The sequence below is a fragment of the Balaenoptera borealis genome, assembly GCF_965194805.1.
Source record: "Balaenoptera borealis genome assembly, chromosome: 11".
In the NCBI taxonomy this organism is placed as follows: Eukaryota; Metazoa; Chordata; class Mammalia; order Artiodactyla; family Balaenopteridae; genus Balaenoptera; species Balaenoptera borealis.
In genome coordinates, this window is record NC_138868.1 from 108,734,291 (window position 1) to 108,755,648 (window position 21,358).

At 44.3% G+C, this 21,358-nt stretch overlaps 1 protein-coding gene across 17 annotated transcripts in view; it reads right to left on the minus strand.

The window, feature by feature from the left end:
- Nucleotides 1-21,358, minus strand: part of SNX19 (sorting nexin 19) — a 54,152-nt gene that overhangs the window by 20,030 nt on the left and 12,764 nt on the right. The window contains exons 9-10 of one of the 17 annotated variants that reach the window (XR_014231715.1): nt 18,873-19,066; nt 17,341-17,566 (exon numbers count right to left, since the gene is read on the minus strand). The exons of 12 other annotated variants lie outside the window; for them this stretch is intronic. Coding sequence is in view for 4 of the 5 variants with exons in the window: in XM_082343080.1 (XP_082199206.1) it covers nt 17,635-17,989 (355 nt within the window). In the remaining variant the exon portion in view is untranslated. Of the gene's footprint in view, nt 1-17,340; nt 17,990-18,014; nt 18,118-18,140; nt 19,067-20,990; nt 21,303-21,358 lie in introns of those variants that run through there. 4 more of the 17 variants (XM_082343080.1, XM_082343075.1, XM_082343073.1 and 1 more) reach the window with 4 other exon arrangements.

The window sequence follows — 21,358 nt, forward strand, 5'->3', positions numbered from 1 at the left end:
CTGTCCTGAGGACTCCCTTCGCCTGCCCTTTGCTCCTTACGGACCAGGCCTTCTCCGTTCCAGTAACAGAAATCTGTCCCTCTGGCAAAACCTGTTCAAACTCCACCTCCTCCACGAAATCCTTCCTGAGCATTCCAGCCAGAAATGCTCTCTCTCCTCAGGCCTCCTTTGGCACTCAGTTCTAGAACACAGATTTAGCACCAGAATTTCACGCTGGAACATAAATTATTTTCTCATGTTATCTACAGCTTGACTTTTCCAACTAAATTGTAAGCACCACAAGAGTTCCCCATAACAAAAATTTCCCAAGGTGAAATATTTGTTGATTGACTGGCAATTGTTCTTATTACAATGAAAATTTACCCCTTTGTCTTGCTTCCAAAAACGAGTCAGTAACGCTGAGGGGGCAGGTATGCCAAACCTGCAGTTCCTGCAAGGCGTTTCAACGTTAATTCTTTGTCTCTGCATCTTTTCAGAGTGATACGGTCGGTCACTAGCTGAGGTTTAAGACTGCAGAGGCCTCCTTAGGAGGTCCCATTTTGAGACTGGCATGGCTGTGGCTGCGATGAATGAACCATCAGCCACGTTACGCACGCACAGGAGACTCTATTTGGTACCGCACCACATGCAGCTCATGCCATCACTCTCAACCCGAGCTACTTGTCGCCCATCCAAGAGCAGAGGGGGCTGCCAACGCAAACTTTATTTAACCTCCACTCTGCCAGACAGTCTGCATTCCACTCAAGCTAGGCATTCCAGCTTTGGGGGCTGCAATCTCCCAAGCCCAGGGCTCACAAATGATTCTAAGAATAGGAAGTCTGAAAGGTAATGGCAGGGCAAGAATGGCAGACGTCGATGGAGATCAAGAGCGGCACAAAGCTGCTCTTGCCCAAAATAGCCATCACAATCGTATTGTTATTATAAGGGCTGCATCTCCTTCTTATAGGGCTTTTCATTCAGCGAGTCTAAGACGCCTGATGAAAGGGATCCAGTAGCAAGAATTCCTGTTCCTGTTTATAGAAGAGGGTCACCAAAGGGAGGTGGATGCGATGACCTGATCAGGTTCTCTGCAGGGAATCAAGTGACCCAACTCATCTTCACCTCAAGCCACATACACTTGTGTGACTTTAGCTAAGGTGAAGGACGTGCACCAGCGTCTCACCTAAGTGATTTGAGGGAGAGGGGCAAGGACCTGAGAGTCAAAATATTTAAGTCCTCCAAAGGAGCCAGGAGAATCCTAAACAAGAAGGCTTCAAGCCAGCATTAGTTCTAGCTCAGCTTCTCATTCACAGACGCATACAATAGGCTGGCTTGCCCTTCTGTTTGCCCTTCTCTTTGTCCTCAGGAGCCAGTAGTACCTGTGACTCAACTCTTCAGAGAGATCTTAACATCCACTCAACCCTTCCTCGGCTAAGCATAACATACGACAGCAAACCTGGGCACCTCGGTCACCTTCAGGGCACGTTTTACAACGTATGAGTCTCACGGTTTTGAGTCAATGGTCATTCACTCGATGGGAACAGGACCTCGAGCTGCATTTGGGCAAGGAGGTCCTCTTTGTTCTCTTCCACAGTGACTGAGTGTCTCATGCACACATGCTTGATGCAAAACAAATGTGTGCACGTGGCAAAATATAAACTTATACAAATACACTAGACTGTACCTCATCAAACTCTACATGGGGGTGTTGGGAAGAAGAATCAAAGTGTGAAAAAGTAAGAGTAAGCTGTTCTTAACCTAGGAGTGGGAAGGTTAAAAAGAAATCTGTGCCTTGAAGCAAAAGGAATGGAACTTATGTGTCTGCAATCCAGTGTGTCATAACAGCTTTTCCAGCATCAGTTTCTGGAATCTGCTGCTATCACTATTAAGCTAACAGACAGCTCAAGTTTCAAGGGGGATATACACACACATATCCCTTGGACTATTTACTATTTACAAATTATTTACAAGAAATCATCTACTAAATACAAATGTTATTGTTTATGTAATACAAGATGCATGAGGTAAATACGCTAAAATAAATACGGTAGAGAATAGCCTCAAATAGCACTGGTTTTATTTTCTACTACTATTCTAGTTCTGATATTTGATTTAGATATCTTCTTCTGCCATCCTACCTTTTTCCCAAAGAAAAGAAGAAGAAAAAAAGCCAAACCACATCTGTTCTGTCTGGCCATCTCTGAATGATTCAGAGCACAAAGAAGCCTTACTAGGGGGCCCAGAATAGGCAATAAAGTGAGAAAACAACAACAACAGATGCACACTGAGACATGCAAGAGCCGCTATGACGCAGACGTGGGATGCAGAGACCAGGGCGTCCCTTCCCCTGGGCGCACACGTCCAGTCCACGCTCAAAGGAACCTGGTCTGAAACAGCTACACGTAGAGGGACGAAGCTGTGGCTGAAAAGGAGACAGTTTGACACTAGGGCTTAAGATGGCACTTCAAGGTTAGCAGAAGGTCATTTTCCATCAGAACAGCAGAATCAAACCTCAAGAGTAAGGGGAGAAAGCTTTAAGGGACCACATCTAATTAGCCAAATTCCCCTCACTTCTTTTCTAAGATTGCTGCTATGGCTGAGTAGGAAGGCCCTGAATAAGTATGGCTTAATGGGGAGGGAGGGGGAGAAGGACAGTGAAATAATAACAGAAAATATTCCTAAGAGCAATAACAATATTCTAACAAAAATGCCTGGTGCAGTCTAAATGAGAGGCAGTAACGGGCTCCTCCCTGAATCCTCTTCACCCGCTGGGCTGTACCTCTGTATCCAACACAAGGGCGATGGCGCCTCAGCCACTTACAACCCACCGGAAGTACCAAATACAGGTCAAAGAGAAAAAGAGAGAAAAAGAAGGTGACATTAAAGCTTCTGTCACTTTAAACAGATCTACAGACTGCAAGTGTCCACTCATCCCGTCACCCTTAGAGGAGGGTTAACAGTCATTTAAATGGGTTGTTGGGCACAGGATATTTCTCAAACTGTGGCTGAACAGCATTAGAGGTCATGGCATCTGCGCTGTGGTTTGTGACAACGTTTAAAAGAACACCTAAATGTAAATAGGTAAGAACAGAAAACATAAAAGCGCACCTCAAGTTTTGGGTCCCTTTTACTTATGCATGTATATATGGATATAGCAGATCTGTATTTGTGTGTGTGTGTGTGTGTGTGTGTGTGTGTGTGCGTGTGTGCGCGTGTGTGTGTTCATAGTGGGTCATGATGTAAAACGTATTTTTTACTGTGAGATGAAGTTTAAAACAAGTTTGAAAAACATCGATATGGTATAAGGAATTAAGAGTTCCAAGAGAAGGAGGAAAAAGCTCAAGCCACCTTTTCAGCCTCCTGGAGACAGTTCCCACCTCCCCCCGCCCCCAAGCACCCTGTGAAATGTTTACAGTGGCATAAACCCCAAGACTGTGTTCTGTACCCACAGTCCTAGCACACTGCTCTGAGCGTTTGCTCATGAAATCAGTAGGCCCAATCGATTGGGTGGAGAGAAAGGAGATCTTGAGGATGATGGTGTGGGTCCAAGGTATTTCCCATTACACAAGTTGTTTTTGCCAACTTCACACCTGATAAAATTAATGGTTCCCTTCCCTCTGATTCCTTTCCCAGGCCTCTGCCTTCCTGCTATGGCCCCTTTGTGTGTTTACAGACAGTTCCTCCCTCTCTGTGCTCAGCTCTAGGCTTCCCAGTCCTACAGCAGCCAGACCCAGGTTGCTCGGCTGTGCCTGAGAGAGTTCAGGCCCTCTGACTGTGTATCTAGGTCACCATCCTTTCCTGCCCTGTGTGGGGAGAAGAATGAGGAGGAAATGAACTTCAAGGGCAAGAAACTCCTGTTTCTTCCTCCCAGTGACTATTGTGAAATCTAAAGTGGCTTGTAGAGTCTCACACAATTTCTTCTTTGATTTTTGCTTTCATGTTTTAAATCATGGATCCACATCTTTAAAACATGTGCTTCAAAGGAAGACTACTGACTGAACATCATGATTTAAGAATCTGAGTTCTATAGTTTTATATCTAGCCACAAACAGTTTTTGTTTTTGATTAGTAACATATAAGTTGCAGATACAAAATTAATATGCTTTAAGAACTGAAGTATTTTTAACCAAGGAGGTTAAAGAAATCCTCTGTTGAACCTTAGAGGTTATCTTTTCCAATCTCACCAATTCACAAATGAAAACACTGAGAAAAAAACAAGCATTTCATAGCAAGAGGCTTATAGAAACATACAACTTTAGAGCTGGAAGGAAAGAGGTTACCCTATCTAACCTCCTCCCAAAGTAGAAATCCCCTGTGTGATATCATGGCAGAGCCAAGGGTTCTGGCCTCTGACTCCAGAAAGTTGGGCTTTTATCTTAGCTCTGCCACCAATGAGGAATGTGACTTTGGGGAAGTTGCGTAATTCCTGAAAAGGGTAATTTCAATTCATTTGGGATGCTTCTTAAATACTGGCACCAAAATCTGCCTCCTTGTAACTTCCAGTCATTGCTCCTATTTATATCCTCAGAAGTTTAACAGGAGGTATTAAAGTTACTTGGTCAAATCTCTTTCAAAAGACAACACTATGCATTTTTAAATTCAGCTATTATGCTAAGTCTCCTCCACAAGGTATACATCTTTGATTCTGCCAACGTCAAGGTTGAGCACACAGAAGACAATCAACATCAGAGGAATGAAGGAGAGAAATGAACCACTCCTCATCCTGGTTCCCTCCTCTGGGTGTGGGCTGCTTTGTTATTCTCTCTTAAAATGGAGTGCCCAGAACCAAACACAACTTCCAGATGTGCTCTGACCAGCAAAAAATGCAGATTAGTGCCTTGCTTGATCCAGACACCATACTTCTATTAATATAGTCGAAGACTGTGTTGGCTTTTTGGGCACACACATCAAAGCACTGACTCATACTGAGTTTGCAGTCAATTAGAACCCTAAGTCCACGTACGTACTTTAACAAAAAATCACATGCGCCTGTTAAGCCTAGACTTGTCCTTTTGTACTTGTGTAATTTTTAAAAAAATCTAAATTGATTTATAATATTTATTTCTATTAAATTCCGTCTTGTTTGCTTTAGACTATCATTCTAACTCTTTTAATCCTTTTGAATCTTAACTTCTGTCACCCAGAGTATTAATTATACCTCTAAGATTAGAGTTACTTGCAAATTTCTGATGAACAGGGTAAGTTCAATGCTCTTTCACTAGAAAATGCCCTCCAGGCTATCAATCTATTAGCTACTTGGGCTAAAGACACTCAGTTAGCCATGGACCACTTAAAAGTACCACAGTCCAGACCATGTATGTCCATATGGATATTAGGAAAATATGGCATAAGCTTGTTGAAATTCACAGACAATATAACAATCAATGCATTCCTTTCATTTAATGGTCTGATAGTCCTGCTAAGCAAGAAAGAAACCTTGCTAATCAGGCAGGGTGCATTCCCACTGAATGCACACTGGGTTCCAAGGCTTGCTGTTTCTCTTCCTGAGTGTTCACAAAACATCTACTTCGTAATCTACTTCAGAAATTTCCAGAGATAAATGTCAGGGTCAGGAGCCTGTATCCATTTTTTAAAAGGCCAGATATTTGTCCATCTCCAACCCAACACATCTCTATATGGAAATTTTCTTAATGATCTTAGGTCTTCAATGATAAATACAAATTCTTTCGGTTCCATGGAACAGAATTCATCTGGGTCAGGTACATGAGTTTTAAAGCAGACTGAATGCTCTCTTATTATTTTCATTCCTATTTTAGTCTTCAATACTAGTTTAATCACATTTGCTCAATTCTTCTTGTTAGACCCTTTTCCTTTACAGAAAAAAACAGAAATTAAATACCCTAGGCAAAAAGTATACCAATTCGTTGTTGAATAAATGATTTCTCAATGTAACCAGTTAATACTACAGCATCTGTTCCAAACAATTTACCTGTATTTTCTTTGTTCTTCTTGTTTTTAACATGTGCATTTTTTTTTTTTTTTTTTAAAAAATCTTTTCCACTAACATTTATCCACAATGTCAGCTCCTTCTGAGCCAAGCTTTTTGGACACCATTCTTATCAGTTCTAGTTTCTGTTGTCTGCATTACTCAGTATGTGTCCCCTTTCTCTGTTTTTTATATATGTTCATCTATAGTCTGATCTCAGTTAACTACTCTGGTTTCATTTGATGCTGATTCTTTTCCTTTCTTACTGGAGTCATGTGTTTGTTTATTCCATTTACTCAGTACATACTGGTTGAGCTTCTTAAAAGTACCAAAAGAATAAGATTGTAAAATTTTGAGGGGAGGGATCTCAATTCATTTTGGTATATTCCTCAGCATTTACTGTAAGAGTGCCCTTCACATAATAAGGCATCAAATATAGACTGAATGAATCAACCTTATTCCAAAACTCTCAGCGATAACTTCCAGTGTTAAAACTTTAAGTTCACTTGTTATTATGGCATATAAGACAGGATTCTCTGTTATGTTCTTCTGTGCACTCTAGTACCTCTCACCTACCTCTACTTTCCTCTCTCTGTCAGCTGTTTTCCATTACATCCACTTCTAGCTGTATCTGCGTTTTTCTTGCAGCTTCCTCCTCTTTGCTGAGTTGACGGGTCTCCCGTCAAGTATACTCTTCCTACCACCCTTGAGTCATGTTCTAACCGTAGTCAGGAGTCCACCAGGTGAGCATCGTTTGCCAGAGGAAGAAAATTTAAAAACCTTTCCTCGGTACCAGCTACACAATTAACTATTCATTCCACATTTTCCTTTTTCTTCCAAAGACAGAGCTTACAGATAAAAGAAAGGATGAAAATCTAGGCCTCCAAGTCCTGATGTTTTCTACTAAAAATCTCAAAATTGTTAGAGATATAGTCCATGCTTCCTCATGTGTCATTATTTCTTTTTACACAAAGGTAGGTAATAATCTATTGATTTATTGATTTAATAAGCAACAAGAAACTTCCAGCATCACAAGTCAGACATCCTGTTGAGAAGGATACTATGCCGTTCTGTTAGTTATGCTTCTCAATCCACAAGGTAGGAGACAGAGTCACCCTGGACTTCTCCTCTCCTCCACCCCTAATCCATGTGCCCCACGCAACACCACATATTTATTGAAACAATTACCGAACCTAGTTGAGCGACCTCCTCAGTGCTCAGTTTCTCATGAATTCATCACCCCTTTACTATCGCTGTAGCAATCACCTTAGTTTCGGTCCCCATCACCTTTCATTTCTGTCAGTGTAACTCTTTCCTAATTTGTCTCCCCGGCTCTAACGTTTCTTCCTTCCATTAATCCTCGACAGCACTACTGAAGTGCTTTTTCTAAGTTACAAAGTTGATCATGTCATCATCTATTTAAATTCTGTACATGGTTTCCTAATAAATGGGGGTCGAATCCTACATTCTTTGAATAGCGCACAGGGCTCTGTATGGGTCGGTGCCTACTGAACTCTTCGGTGTAATCTCTGGCCACTCTGGCTGCACGTCGTATATTCCCAATCGTACCTGACTTCTTCGAGAAGAAGAAGTGCACACAAATACGCCACACTGCTTCACAACTCTGCCTTCAATGCTCTATTCTACAATGTCAGCTCTCGATTTCCCTTCATCCTTTAAATTCTATCTCAGATGTCATCTCCTCCATAAGCCTTCCCTGGGCTTCTCATAATTTACTTAGTCCCTTCTCTTAATCATGTATAGAGTTCTTTTTAAAGTCCTAACTTCATACTATAACTCCTTATTTGTAAGATTGCAGGGTAGGAATTTGGGGTCTTTTTTTGTATTTTAATCACTTAACAGTGTCTGGCACATCGTAGGTAATCAATAAATATTAGTTACTAAGTGAATTAATGATGTAAATGGGACAAACACTGGTCTTAAACATGGCGCACAGCTCAAACTAAGCTGTGCAGACGGCAAACCTCCCAATACTTAAAGCAGTGAAAGAACAGTGAGCTCTTAATTATTTGTGCTTATGGAGGAGGACAATAATTTTAAAAAAAAGTAGACAATCTAGAAATCCTTTGTATTTGGCACTTGAGATGTATTTATATAAGCATTTGGCAGATTTATTTTCCTAAGAACTTTTGTTTAGGCTAATATAAAAATTGAACTGTGTGCCAATACACCAGCTGTAGGGTGGATGTTATAAGAAGTATCCTGGGTAATAAGTCAGCTGAGCTACAATTATGAATCCGTCATGAATAATCCATGCACTTCACACCTGGTTATGTACCGCCCCGGAAGGGAAGAGAGGTGGAAGGCAAGGGAGTGGGCCAGCTGGGCTTCGTGTCTGGCACACTCCAGAGATCCTAGAGAGGAGACACAGCTGCCAGCAGTCTATGTTTTTGTCAGTTTTCCTGGCAAATAGGCCCAGAGGACAGAAGAGACTGAAAGTCAAACAAAAGCAAAGGGGTTATGCGGACCGTGAGTCACACTTGTATTCTGGGAAGTGCTCCTGACGGATGGAGCAGTATCGAGCCGGTTCCAACCCATTACTTGAAGCTATAGTAAGAAGAATACAAGGTAGCAGAATGTCTGGGTACCAACGGCCAAAAGCAAAGGTCTGGCTACCTTCCTAACAAATGCAGAATGAGAGGGAGCCGGTTGGGGGTTCTGTGTTCATGGGATAAATGAGATTGATGGCAAGTGGAAATGTTTAGAAATCTGTTCTAGACTTGAGCAGTGTGACACTTGTAGGATTCCAATTTTAAAGATGAGTACACAAATCTATGCCCCTCTGAAGGCCTTCAGGACAACTTTTCTCAGCCCCACACTATGTGGCCATAAATGTACCATAAACCAGCTCTGAAAAATCGGGACCGATAGATCTCAAAGCTGGGCAAAATCAGTCACACGTTTTGGATATCTGCCCGTTTTTCATCTGACCCAAGTAAAAGCAGCAGCAGGACATCTTTCTCACAATCAGTAACTCCCTCCGAGTCTCTGGAACCACCATGTCTCTCCTCCAAGTCTGAGAGGTTCCTGTCCAGAAGAGGCCATCACAGTTTTCATCCCAACACTGCACATAAAACTGGTCCATACCCTTCAGGGGAAAAAAAGCTCGGTAGCCACAAGAGCCACAAAGGCTTCACAAAGCGTGTTGTAATGAGTGAAAACAGCACTGAAAAGCCACACACAGGATTAAGCCTGGTTTGGCCACTTCGAAGTTGAAACAACTCTCTGAGTTCTGGATTCCTTCTTAAGACTGATTCTTGCCTTGCTTCCTTCACAAAGTTAACGAGATGAAAGGAAAAAAATGAAAGCATTTTTGAAAGTGCTTGTGTGTTTGTGTACGTGTCAGAGAAAGACTCCTTTGGATCCTCTTGAAAAATTCTACCAGATCCAAGGGACTAAATGATGGCAGGATGCTGAGGGAACTTTGCATTTCATGCTTTAGCTTTCCTTTTGTAAGACTTACTCTTCTCCTGGCAGGTTCAGGGATGTAAATGTTAGAAGGGCGAACCACCTCAGTACTGTTTACAGAGGTTGCGGAGGGCTCCCTGGGGTGATGGTAACTTGAGGACACTATTCAGAACCCTTCCTAAAACGAGACCTCTCTACACTCAACTATGAAACAATCACCACAGGGACTGCAGGGTCCAAAGTGACTCCCTTTCCTTCTTTCCTTGGTCCCGTGTGGACAGCAAGCCTGGCTCGTTCTCAGTCACCAGGTAGTTATCCTGACCCTTTCCTTTCTCAGCACCTACAGTAGGGAGGTGGGTGGGGAAAGGAAAGGCTGATTAAAATGGCCACGCATTCAGAAGAATACTGTGTCTGGTGGAGGGTAAAGGTCAGGGAGAGGGAGAGAAGCAGAGCTGGAGCACTGGGAAGAAGGGCAAGACACAAAGGAGGGCAGCAGCGGGAATTTAGTGGTTGTCTTGACAACCAGACCCCTGTGGTTCCCAGTGACTCTACCTCACAGGGAGATCTCCAGGCTCTGCTCTGGGCAAAGACGGTCACTACAGGAGGGGAGAAAGGAGGGGGACTTCTGGAGGAGGGAGAGGTGATAAGGAAGTACGTGCTCCACTTGATGCACCGGCTCCCAACGTCCACAAATATTAGAGATCACAGACTTAGAGTGTGCTCAGCCACGAGGTGGAAGAGAAGAATTAGGGATGTATGTAAACAAGCAGACATGGCAGAGTTTCAAATTATGCTGTGAAAATGGCGAGAGTAAGCTGGAAAAGACCAGCCTTGAAGAGAACAAAGGATGAACGTGAGAAGCAGATGTCGAAGTTAAGAAAGCAGGACAAACATTGGCAGAAGACGGGGAAGAAGGAAAGTGAGTATGATGAATAGAATCACCTTGGGGGAGAAGAACTGCCCGAAGGTGTCTGTTCTAAGTTAACTGTCTACAGGCAGAATTTAAAAACCTTTCCAAACAGAAGGCTATCCATCCCGACACTAAGAATACAGGACACAGCAGTGACAACTCCAGCATCTCCACACAGCAGAGATTTTGGGGGCCCGACTTGTGGTTGGAAAACAAGAGGGAGAGAGGAGGAGGTGGCAGAGGGAGTACCTTGAAGCTGCATTTACACAGCAAGCACACTGTGTTTACAAAGATTCTATATTTATGGGGGTTAAATCACCCCAAGAAAACCTTTGGTCCTATAATTATATCAGTGTTAGATAAAAGTATGTTTCCCACCAGTTCACCTCGACTCCCTCCCTGCTCCAGTACCAGATAGGCTGCAGGGCACTTGGTGAAGTCTCTGTCTCAAGACAGAGGTAAAGGCATTAACATTGGCTCCATCTCCAAACCAAAGTTGATAGGAAAAAGCCAAACGATCTCCACCCGTGGCTGAAAGCAACAGGCTGATAAGGTTCCCAGTATCAGTGCAATCTGACAATCTCTACCTCAGTGACATGTGTATCTAGGACTCGGGTATCCTAGAAAGGCCTTCTTGAGCATAGGACCAACTAGCTTACAGAGAGTACTGACAAAATTTTTCAACCTCAAGATGTCCGGCTGATTTTATCAGCTATAAAAACCCTGGTTCACTCTGGGTTCCTGAGTCAAAACTGTTCTCAACAAATCAGCTCTAGCACTGAACCCCCAAGGGGCTGCTCCAAGGGGCACCTTCCGGCAGCACACACTGCTCAGAGAAGTGCGTGCTGAAGGACAATCAAAACAGGAGGAGGGGGAAGGATAAAAGAAACTGGGCTGGTCTCAAAGTCAAGGGCACGAAGGAGAGGGCAGATAAGCTGCCTCTGAATCGTGGAGCAGGACAACGAACTGTTTCATTACGATCAACACCAGGGCAAGGACCTAAAATTGCAGAATAAACACAGCTCCCTCAAAGAAGGTAAATAGGTATCGTTTAACCTGCAGCGCCACCTGGTGCCCAGGGAGAAATCCCATCCTAACTCCCCCAAGCAGCAATGGCCTGGCGGGCTTTCCATAATGTATTTAACAAAACAAAAGGATCCCTCTCTCTGCACACGGACACTCAGAACGGGGCTGGCTGAAAATATTCAAAATATGTTTAAAGGTTACTTTTAATTGTAAGAGTAAAAATAATGTCCCTTTCCCTCTAAAAATGTTTCAGTGCCTGGAACATTCTTTACCCTAAACTGGTCTAAATGATTCCTCTAATGCAAGGTCTAGCTTTAAACACTTTCCTCTCTAAAGCCTACCTAACGTTTACCCCCAAGAATCCTTATGATTATTTCTTTTTACTGTGTTTATGGTCTATACTGTGTCATTTGACCTCACACTGTTCAGTATTTCTGATTCTTATGGATTATCTCTTCTCTTAGGCTGAAAGGACCTTAACACAGAAATGGTGCCATAGTAGGTCTGAAGAGCTAGTTCCCAACAAGTACTTAAGTAGACACAGGCATCAAATCTTTTTTTTTTTTTTTAAATATTAATTAATTTATTTATTTATTTTGGCTCTGTTGGGTCTTCATTTCTGTGCGAGGGCTTTCTCTAGTTGTGGCAAGCGGGGGCCACTCTTCATCGCGGTGCACGGGCCTCTCACTATCGCGGCCTCTCTTGTTGTGGAGCACAGGCTCCAGACGCGTAGGCTCAGTAATTGTGGCTCACGGGCCTAGCCGCTCCGCGGCATGTGGGATCTTCCCAGACCAGGGCTCGAACCCGTGTCCCCTGCATTGGCAGGCAGATTCTCAACCACTGCGCCACCAGGGAAGCCAGGCATCAAATCTTACACAGACTTTTCAAAAATTATCTGTAAAGAGATCACCATACAAGAACCAAATAAAGTGAGTTTCCTAGAAAGTAAAGGAAGAGGGCTGGGAGTATCTGGGTTAAGGGGCAGTTCCCTGGTTCTGAAGCTCTGAGTTTCTGCTCCGGGTGTGACTTGGGGAGATGTTAGGTAAGTATGTGAGGAGGACAAGATGGAGTTCAGAGACAGCTAACATGAAGGAAGAGACCCTGATCTGAAGGATGCAGAAAAGGCCATCTGTCTCACGGGGTCTTTGCTACCAACAGATCACAAAGCAGGCTCACTATAAAGACCTCGCCAAAAAACCACTGCAATGTAAACACATTATCTGTCCTACATCAGACGTGTGACTGCCCTAGCAAATGACAGTCCTAAGGAAAAGGAAGGTGGAGCTTGTAAAGATGGACGAGGACTCCCATTTATTGAGTGCCACATGGCAGGCATGCATCAACAGGCTTCAGTCACTTCATGAGCGAGGCACTGTTACTCCCACTTGGAGAGTAACTGAGGCAAAGGGAAGTTGAGTGACTTGTTCTAAGTCACATAGAGAGCAAGCCTCAAAGCATGATTTGAATTCAGACTTCAAAGCCCACATCCTTACTTCCCCATGTGGAAGCAAAGAGGCTGAGAAGGCAAAGCAGCAACAGATGCTTCCAGAGGGGGCAAGCTTAGATGGGACCTCACAGTGGGAGGCCTACGATGGCAGAGGGCACTGCGTTCTTCTGGAAAGGAGAATGCCCCCGGAATGGAGATGGCCCGAGGTCCAACCACGGCTCTGGGAATGGGAGCTGCCCAACTAAAGACCTGTGGGGCAGGCAAGGAAGGGGGTTTCCGTTTACATTTGTGTTTCTCATCCCCAGCAGTGCTGAGGAATCCCTGAGACTCTCACCAGTGACGAGGAGAGGGACCGATTCAACTGGAAGGGCATGTGATGTTCATTCATCTGACAAATACTAAGTGCCTTCCATATGCGCAGCTAAGTGCCTATAACAGAATGGTGAGTAAGACAGAGTCCCTGCCCACAAGATGCTTACAGTCTGAAACTGTCCTCAAAAAGTGTCTTAGGTTCCTCTCTGTAGTTAGACAGGCAAGAGATACCAATAACCTGACTTGGAAAAAAGGTTTTAAAGCTTAAATACATCGATGATATTCTGTTTTTTTCTTAACTGCTACCACTTCTGTACCTTTGAGACTATGAGATTTTAAGAGCATGCACCACACACAGAAGTGCAAATGCACACCTACCTGTTACAACTTTAAAGATGTATTCAAGTAGAAACTATCAGTACACGATAAGAAAGGCATGATGCCTTTATCCTAAGATGGGAGTAGAATAAGAGACCCCTAAGAAATACGACAGTGAGGTCACTCATACAATTGGAGACTGTTGGGGCCCATCCTGACCCAGTCTACGGAAGTCAAGAGCTTCCCTTTTTCAAGGTCTAGTGGAAGAGGCACGGGACAAGTAGTGTTCCTCTTCCCCAGGAAGCACAATACAACCTGAACAAAGGCACTGCTGCAGAACATAGATTTCAGCCCCTTAAAACCAGCCCAGGGCTAGAACTAGAGGGCCAGGAGATAATCGGACAGGAAAACTGGAAGACTTAGTTTGAGATAATTTTGTATCTGGGACTCTTGCAAAAGTATGCATTTTTCTACAAAAGCTATGCAAAGAAAGAGATCAGGTGTAAGACACCACAAGGCACCAGAGCTGAATTGAAAGAGAAATTTATGGAGCAAAGGAAGAAACCATAATCCATGTTTCCTGAGAAACTCTGAATCGTAACTCTGAGAATCTTTTTCTGACTGGGAATAGGATGTAGAATAGAGATACCAAAGGGAGACTATATAATTTCTGATCCGGAAGTGCTTTAAGAATACAGGTGGAAATGAATTTATATGCTACCATCAAATACATGTGTCTCTGAGGCCAGTTAGATGGAAAGTAAGAAAGATTAGATGGAAGTAGTGCACAGGGACTTTCAGGTGAGGCCAATTCTAGTGGCCACTGCTTCGTGAGAAAGCTTGCTCAGTGGGGAGGCCCGTATGCAGTGGTAGGAAGGGCACAGGCTTGCAGGCCAGGATGACTTAAGTGGAATCTTAGATGTGGCCCTTACTAGCTCTGTGATTCTGGGAAGCTTATTTAATCTGAATATCATTTTCCTCACTTATAAAATACATGTGTACCTCACAGAATTGAACTGCACCTTAGTATATAAAGTACACAGCTGCTTACCTGATCTAGTTAGTATTTAATAAATGTCAATTCCTTTTCTGGTGTAATTGCTCATGACCTTTTAGTGGTGGGCCCGGAGCTTCCCGTAAGATATAACCATCGTCAGAAAGACCATTTATCTATCTGCTACTTAGACATGCCCACCGAGAAAGAGGCCCTTGAACGGACTCCACTTAGAGAACACCTCAGATTCTGGAGTGATCGAAGAGAATGGCAGAGGCAGAAGAGCTCACGGTCATCCACTCATAATTGCCCTTAAGGAAAATGAATGTTCCCACCTGCGAACACAGCGCTCTCCGATGGTCCCATACACTGTCCATAAACCTTCTCCTGACCTTTCCTGGGAGACGGTTTGTAGAGACCTCCCTTCTAAGACAGCGATTCCACGGCCTGGCACAAGGTCCAGAGCTTGCCATTGAATTTTCTCCTGGACCCACTGCTGGCTGAACAACTTAACCTGACATATTCTTTTTTTTCTTCTTCCTCTCTATCTGCTTCCTGACTTCACGTACTTTTCTACTCTCCTATGCCCACAGATCACAGAACTTTCTCTTTTTTCCCAACTCTTCTGCCATGCTACTCCAATCCCACGTGCCCTCAACACACACACATGCTCACTCACCCACACTCACTCTTTGAGAAATCCTGACACAGATGCCAGGAATGTGTCTGCTGTCCTTTTGACACAGAGCCTGATGCCATCTTCGGGGCCACGGGGAGGGCAGCGCCACAGGACGTGGCACTCGTGTTCTCTGCTGCTGGCCTGGCTCGTATTTTTATCGTGGCTCTGCTCTTGGCATCCAGGCGGGGAACCGGGCCAGCTTCTTCTCATTCCTTCACTCTACATCAGGACTCCGTAATAATCTCACCCCTCACCTTGGCTGGGTCTTCCTGCCCCAAACCTTCTACCATCAATGGAGCACAGTACATCTCTCCTCTTTCCCTCCAACCCAGTCAATGTCTGAGTCCGTGTCCGGTTCCCTAAACCTGATTCTCATGCCTGCAGGGATACTGTCAGTTTCTGCTGTTTTCGGACATGAGCAGTCTACACAAGCTGGACTCACTCCTTGGCTTAGACTGCTACCCCCACTCCTCTCCCCTCCCTTAGACTCTAACTCCAAATAAGGAGTGCTCCTTCTTACATAATTGGATGTTCCCAGCACAGAAGCTGACACACGAGGTCAGGCGCGCATGTGTGCAAGACTTCCCTTTGACTTAACGATGCCTTTTTTGGGCATCTAACTCTCTTCAGCTCCCTGCCCCCTCTCCCTCCACACCACCAACAATCAAGGGAGATTTATGGAGCCTGTCTCAAATCAGAACTCTTCCAACCTTGGCGTGGAACGAGGGGTCAGAAGGTTGAATTTACTCTCTCTCTTTTTTTTCCCTTGCAGGCCAGAGATAGAGAAGGAGGCGGGAGGAGGGGAGGGGAGAGAGGGAGAGAGAGAGAGAGATTGAGCCTGTGCAGGAGAGGGAAAAAGTGAGAGAGTGCATGCTTCTGATCTGGCAGCAGTCCCTGTTGTCCCAGGCAGGTAGTTATGCATGCAGGTCTTTTAAGGGAGCAAGGAGAATAAGGAAAGCTGGAAGCAGAAGAAATTAACTTATCTTCTTGGAGATGATAATGCTGGAGGTTGGAAAATGACGACATTTTTAAAAGGAGATGCGTCTAAGTCTAGATGCCATCAGGCATGGCAGTGTGTTCAGGATAACCAGAGAAGTGGTGGTAGCTACCTGTGGCATCAACACCAACTCTCCTTCTCTTTAGAACTTAAAGAAAGAGAATCCGAGTATTCTGCAAAAGGATATGGCTCAGACACAAGTGGCTTCAGGGAGAGAACAGACATGCTGCCTCCTGAGCAGCAGTCACGGGGACAGTCTTGGAGAGGTCAGCACTGACCTGGCTGGGACCAGCCACACCTCTCTGGGGTAGTAAGGACAGGCGGAGCAGGAGGTGCCCGCGGCTGTGGGGAGGTATCACGTTCCAGCGTATTTGCTTACCAAAGCAAATAAAGCCCAAGAATGTAGCACTGCATGAACCTCTTTTTAAAAATAAAAATGCGAGCTGTCCAGGGGACAAGTAACATGGGCCGACTTCAGGCTGCTGCAGAGTACTGTGTTGTATGTGAGTGCGCGTACCTGGAAATGCAGTTTTTGTTTTACAAACTGACTGGCAGTCTCCTCCTGGGGAATGTATACTGCTTTGAACCAAAGACTTTTGGGCTGGCTTTTACCCTTTCAAATCATAGGGCAAACATCTGATCCTGAGAGACAGTCACCGTAGCTGAACATCAGACAAACCTGGGTTCAGATTGTGCCTGTAGTATACTTATTAGCTCTGTGATCTTGAATGAATAACCACAATTCTTTATAAGCCTTTGCATCTTTGAGGTGGGGATCATAATAGGTCTTTCACACGGCTTTTAAGGGCATTCAATGATATGCTCGTAGTGTTCAGCACAGTGTCTGCACAAAGTAAACTCTCAACAAAAGTTTGCCGGATGGTAAATCCTGAAGCTGGTAAGACTATTAATGTCTACACTCTGAACCCTGAACTAAGCCCTGTCTTTTCCATGTGTACCATGCACATGGAACTTGCTGGTATAGACCATGGGCCACAGGCATCAGATCCTCTGAGCCTCTGCGGGGTGGGCACTGGGATTCCTTCTCCGATGTCCATGACTTCTTGACTGCTATCTTAAGGAAGCTTCAAGAACAATGTGAACCCAACACAAGATAGTTGAGAAGATGGCCAAGTATATCATTAAAAAAGCTGGGAGTAATGATTTATAGAGAAAGGTGAAAGGCCTTGAACAGGGAAGAGTGAGACTTCATTTAATTCTAGTTTGTAGAGGCTCAGGGCAAGGAGGGTGTCAACAGCTGTGTTCCTATTTCTGTTGCAGCTCATACAAAACAAAATGGGCTTAAGAATAAAGTTTTATTAGATATAAGAACTTTCTGACAGGAAGAAATACGGGGCAACTCAACAAGTACAAAATGTCATCACTTGGAAGTACCTAGGATGAACAGAGGTTAACAGACCACAGTTACAGAGAGTTTTCCAAAAGTAACTAGCCACAAAATTCTTTTCTTGCACAGTATTCATTTTGGCTTCATTCAAGTTCACTATAAACATTCAGAATTTTCTCCCTTTAACAACAAAAAAAGATGCCACCCAATTAAAAAAAAAGTGAAAAGAGAAGAAAGTCAAGGGAAATTCAGCCACAAGCCCTCTCCCTGATTTTGTTTATGGCAGGAGCTACATTCACCAGACAGCCATCTACCCAGCTAACCAGGTGTGGTTCCAGTGGAACTGTCAGGGTATGGGGACGGAAAGGGGAGGAACTTAGCCTGACTCCAAGTTCTTCTCGTGAGGAAAGGTGCAACTTGATTCCAGCAGCACCAGTAAACCTGGAGAACAGTGCCGCACCCTGTACCGAACCTGTGCTTGTCTGTGCTGCAGGGAGACCAGGTGGCCTGCCGCCTGCTGTCAGAAGCGGGGAGGTTCTGGTTGTCGCCTTCGCAAATGAGCCCACTGGCATAAAGTCACCTCGAAAGGCCTCACACGCGGCCCTGTGTAGAAGAACAGGGGTTGGGTGCAGTCGCAGAGACAGGCAGAGTAGGAGCAGCGCATGCATGCTGCAGCAGGAGACTGATCCGGGTGGGCCTCCGGAACAGGGGGCAGAATCTGGGGCCACTAGCTGGAGGAATCAGAAACAGAATGCACTTTACCCTTCTTTCCTTTTCCTGAAGCGCAAACATGAAGACCTAACATTTACTGGACATGTTCTATGCACCTAGATACCTACTGATAGACATCATTACTATTCCGAAGCTCAGAGAGATTAAAGACAGCAGAGTCGCAGTACACTGAAGTGGATAAGAACTTGGGCTTTGGAAGACCTGGGTTTGATTTCTACCCTCACCAAGCATTCACTTTGTGATCATGGATAAGGCCCTCAGTTCTCACCCCCGCTAAACCGTAAAATATGTAAAAGTAGGCACCATGTCTTATACTGACCAGCTCTTAATATTTTTTCAGTGAATAAAGGAATAAGACCAAAACAATCACCCAGCTGGAGAGAGAGAGGAGTATTTTAAGGTAAAGTGGGATGTTTGCCACAATGCAGGCTTACACATGTCTACAGTCAGGTCAAGAAACAGCTTACACTAGAGAGCACCATCTATTTACTTCACAACCCACCCTCCACCTTACTGTCTCCTCCCTATCACGAGACAATTTATGATCATCGCCCACTGAGGTAATGCAACCCGGCTTGGAATTCTCACAGCCTGCAATTCCCCTGGATTTAATTCCTGTATTAAAGCTCCCTAGCTACATAAAATACCATCTCTTCAATGACCTTCCTGTTATTCCCCAAATACACTTCTCTCTTCTTTCTGGCCCAAGCTCTTTAATATTCTGAGTTATTCAAACTTCAGGTAACCTTCCTACCTTTTTTATATATGAATCTCACTCCTTTTTGAATTTCTCCAGATTCATCTGTACTTTTCTGTTACTACTGAATAATTTCTTGTGTTCTGAAACCAATTTATCATGTAAATGACTTCAGGAGGTGGGGAGTCAACGACGACACACTAGCTCGTTTAGGATGTTCCCATTTTGGGGGAAGGTGAGCAAAGGTAAGCCTAACAAAGGAAGAGAAATGAAGCCTCAATCAGCAACATTCACACGTGACTGAACAAAACATACGAAGACTCTACTTTCCAGTGTAAAGGTATTGAGAAGGGAAATGTTTATTCTTTTGTCCAATCTTTAATGAGCATCTTCTATGTCCCAGGCCCTGTGGAAGCTGCTGGGGACATAAGCCAGTTCTGGCCCTTAAAGAACCACTGGTCTAGGGCAGGGTTTCTCAGCCTCTGCACTACTGAGGGCGTAGATGCATCCTATTTGGGGCAGGATAACTCGTTGCTGTCTGGGGCGGAGAGGGCGCTCTGCAGCATCCGTGGCCTCTAGCCACAGCCTGCCTCCCTCCCCAGTTGTGACAACCAAAAGTATTTCCAGATGTCACCAAATACCCTGGGGGAAAACTGACACGCTGGATGAATCACTGGTTTTGGGAAAGTAGACCATTTCTCTAATACACTGTGTTAAGTATTATTATCAAAACTTTGAGATTAGAGAAGAAGACTCCTTAGATCCAGGGAAAAATGGGAGAGGATGCCATAAAAAGTTTCACAGAATAAATGACGTTGAATGTTGGTTTTTGAAAAATATTTAGCAGTAGGCCAAGCAGACAAGAAGAGGGGAAGTTTAGGACACAGGGAGAGAGCAGGAAAAGAACGAGTGAAGAAGACAATGAGGCAGAGACAAGAGGACGAAGAGAGGCCTGAAGGAAAAGCGCCCACAGAGCGCTGAGGCCGCGGGGGACGGCGCGCACGGGGAGAGCTGGAGACAAGGCTGGGGCCCGATCACCTAAGAAAGGAGGTGGCATTTTACCATAATAAATGAATATATATTTTAAACACAGTGGAGCCCTTTTTCAAACAAAACCTTACCTAGACCCCCAGTCTATTAAACTGATCAAAATGGTCCACTCGGTTTTCCCCCTGGCTTCCAAGTTGGCTTCTGAAGTGCCTCTGTGGAACCCTAAAACTCTGGAAAGCATGTTGGAAAAATCACTCTTGTAGGCAACAGAGCATCCTGATGGATATTAAGTGCAGGATATATGTTCGTATTTGCTTTTCAGAAAAAGCAGCCTTGAGGCAGAACTGAGTATGGAGGAGGGACAAGGGTGAAAGCGAGGCAGAGACCAGTCCGCATTTTATACGTGGGCTTCACACGGAGACTGGTCTTCAGGCTGCGATACATAGGAAGAAGCACATTGGCTTTGAAGTTGTGCACATCCAGTTTCAAATTCCACTATGTCATTAACTATGGCCTTGGGTATGCTGGCCGACCTTGCCAAGCTCTACTTTCTTATTCTGTGAAATGGGGCTACCTACCTCACTTGGTTGCTGTAAGAAAATATACGTCAACAGAGGTCAGGTGCTGGAATTGATAAACACTCAGCAAATATAAACGTGCATCCTTTTCTTTCACTTAGTTTCCTAACGATGAAACCTTACTAAGACTCCCTGATCCTATGTAACTTTAAGTGTGGAAGGGGCAATTTAATTGCTTGTTGTTAATGGATTTCCTACTTGTTGCAGAATAGATACATAATTCTTTAAGTTTTTATTTGTATTTTTGGAGTGGCCTATTAGCATGAGCCGCATGCTAACAGAAGAGTTCAGGATTTGGCTTCTTCTTACTCTGGGATCTGCCAGGATGTCTCATGCAAGAGTGGCCAAAGCTCAAGCACTACTGTGTCTGTCTGGTTCAGAGACAGTGTCTCTGGCCTTCTTCAGTTCAGCAAGGCTTGCATCAGTTTCATGGTTAGGAAGTCAGGAGCTAAAAACTCCATCTATGTACAAATCTTTCAGGAGATTCAAGTGGTGTTGGGATCACAAAGCCTGAATTATAAAATTCAAGTTTTAAATCTAAGTATCCTTTTATTCCTTACCATCCTGTGTCAGTAAGTGCTTCTTCAGTAGTGAATATGTACACCCCTCCTGGAGAAAATAATATTTATTTTGAGCACTGACCAGTTTTCTCCTTGTCTTTCTCATTGCTTATCGTCACAGTGACTATACACTGTTAGTTAAGAGACACATCCACTGTAACAAGGTGAAAGGTATAGGGCCTGGGGGTAAAACTGGGTGGAGAATTGATCCTAGAGGAGGAAGAGTTCAGCTGAAGTATCTGAGATCACAGGTGGTGCCTGTCATTCAGTGGCTGATGCCAGAAGTCTTACAGAAGCAGACCCATTCACGCTTTAGACGACAAGGTGATACTCTCCAGGCACTCTTCATCCCTGTACCCCTAGAACAGAGATTTTATCTTCTCTTATGGCCACAGGTTTCCTGGACTCTATACTT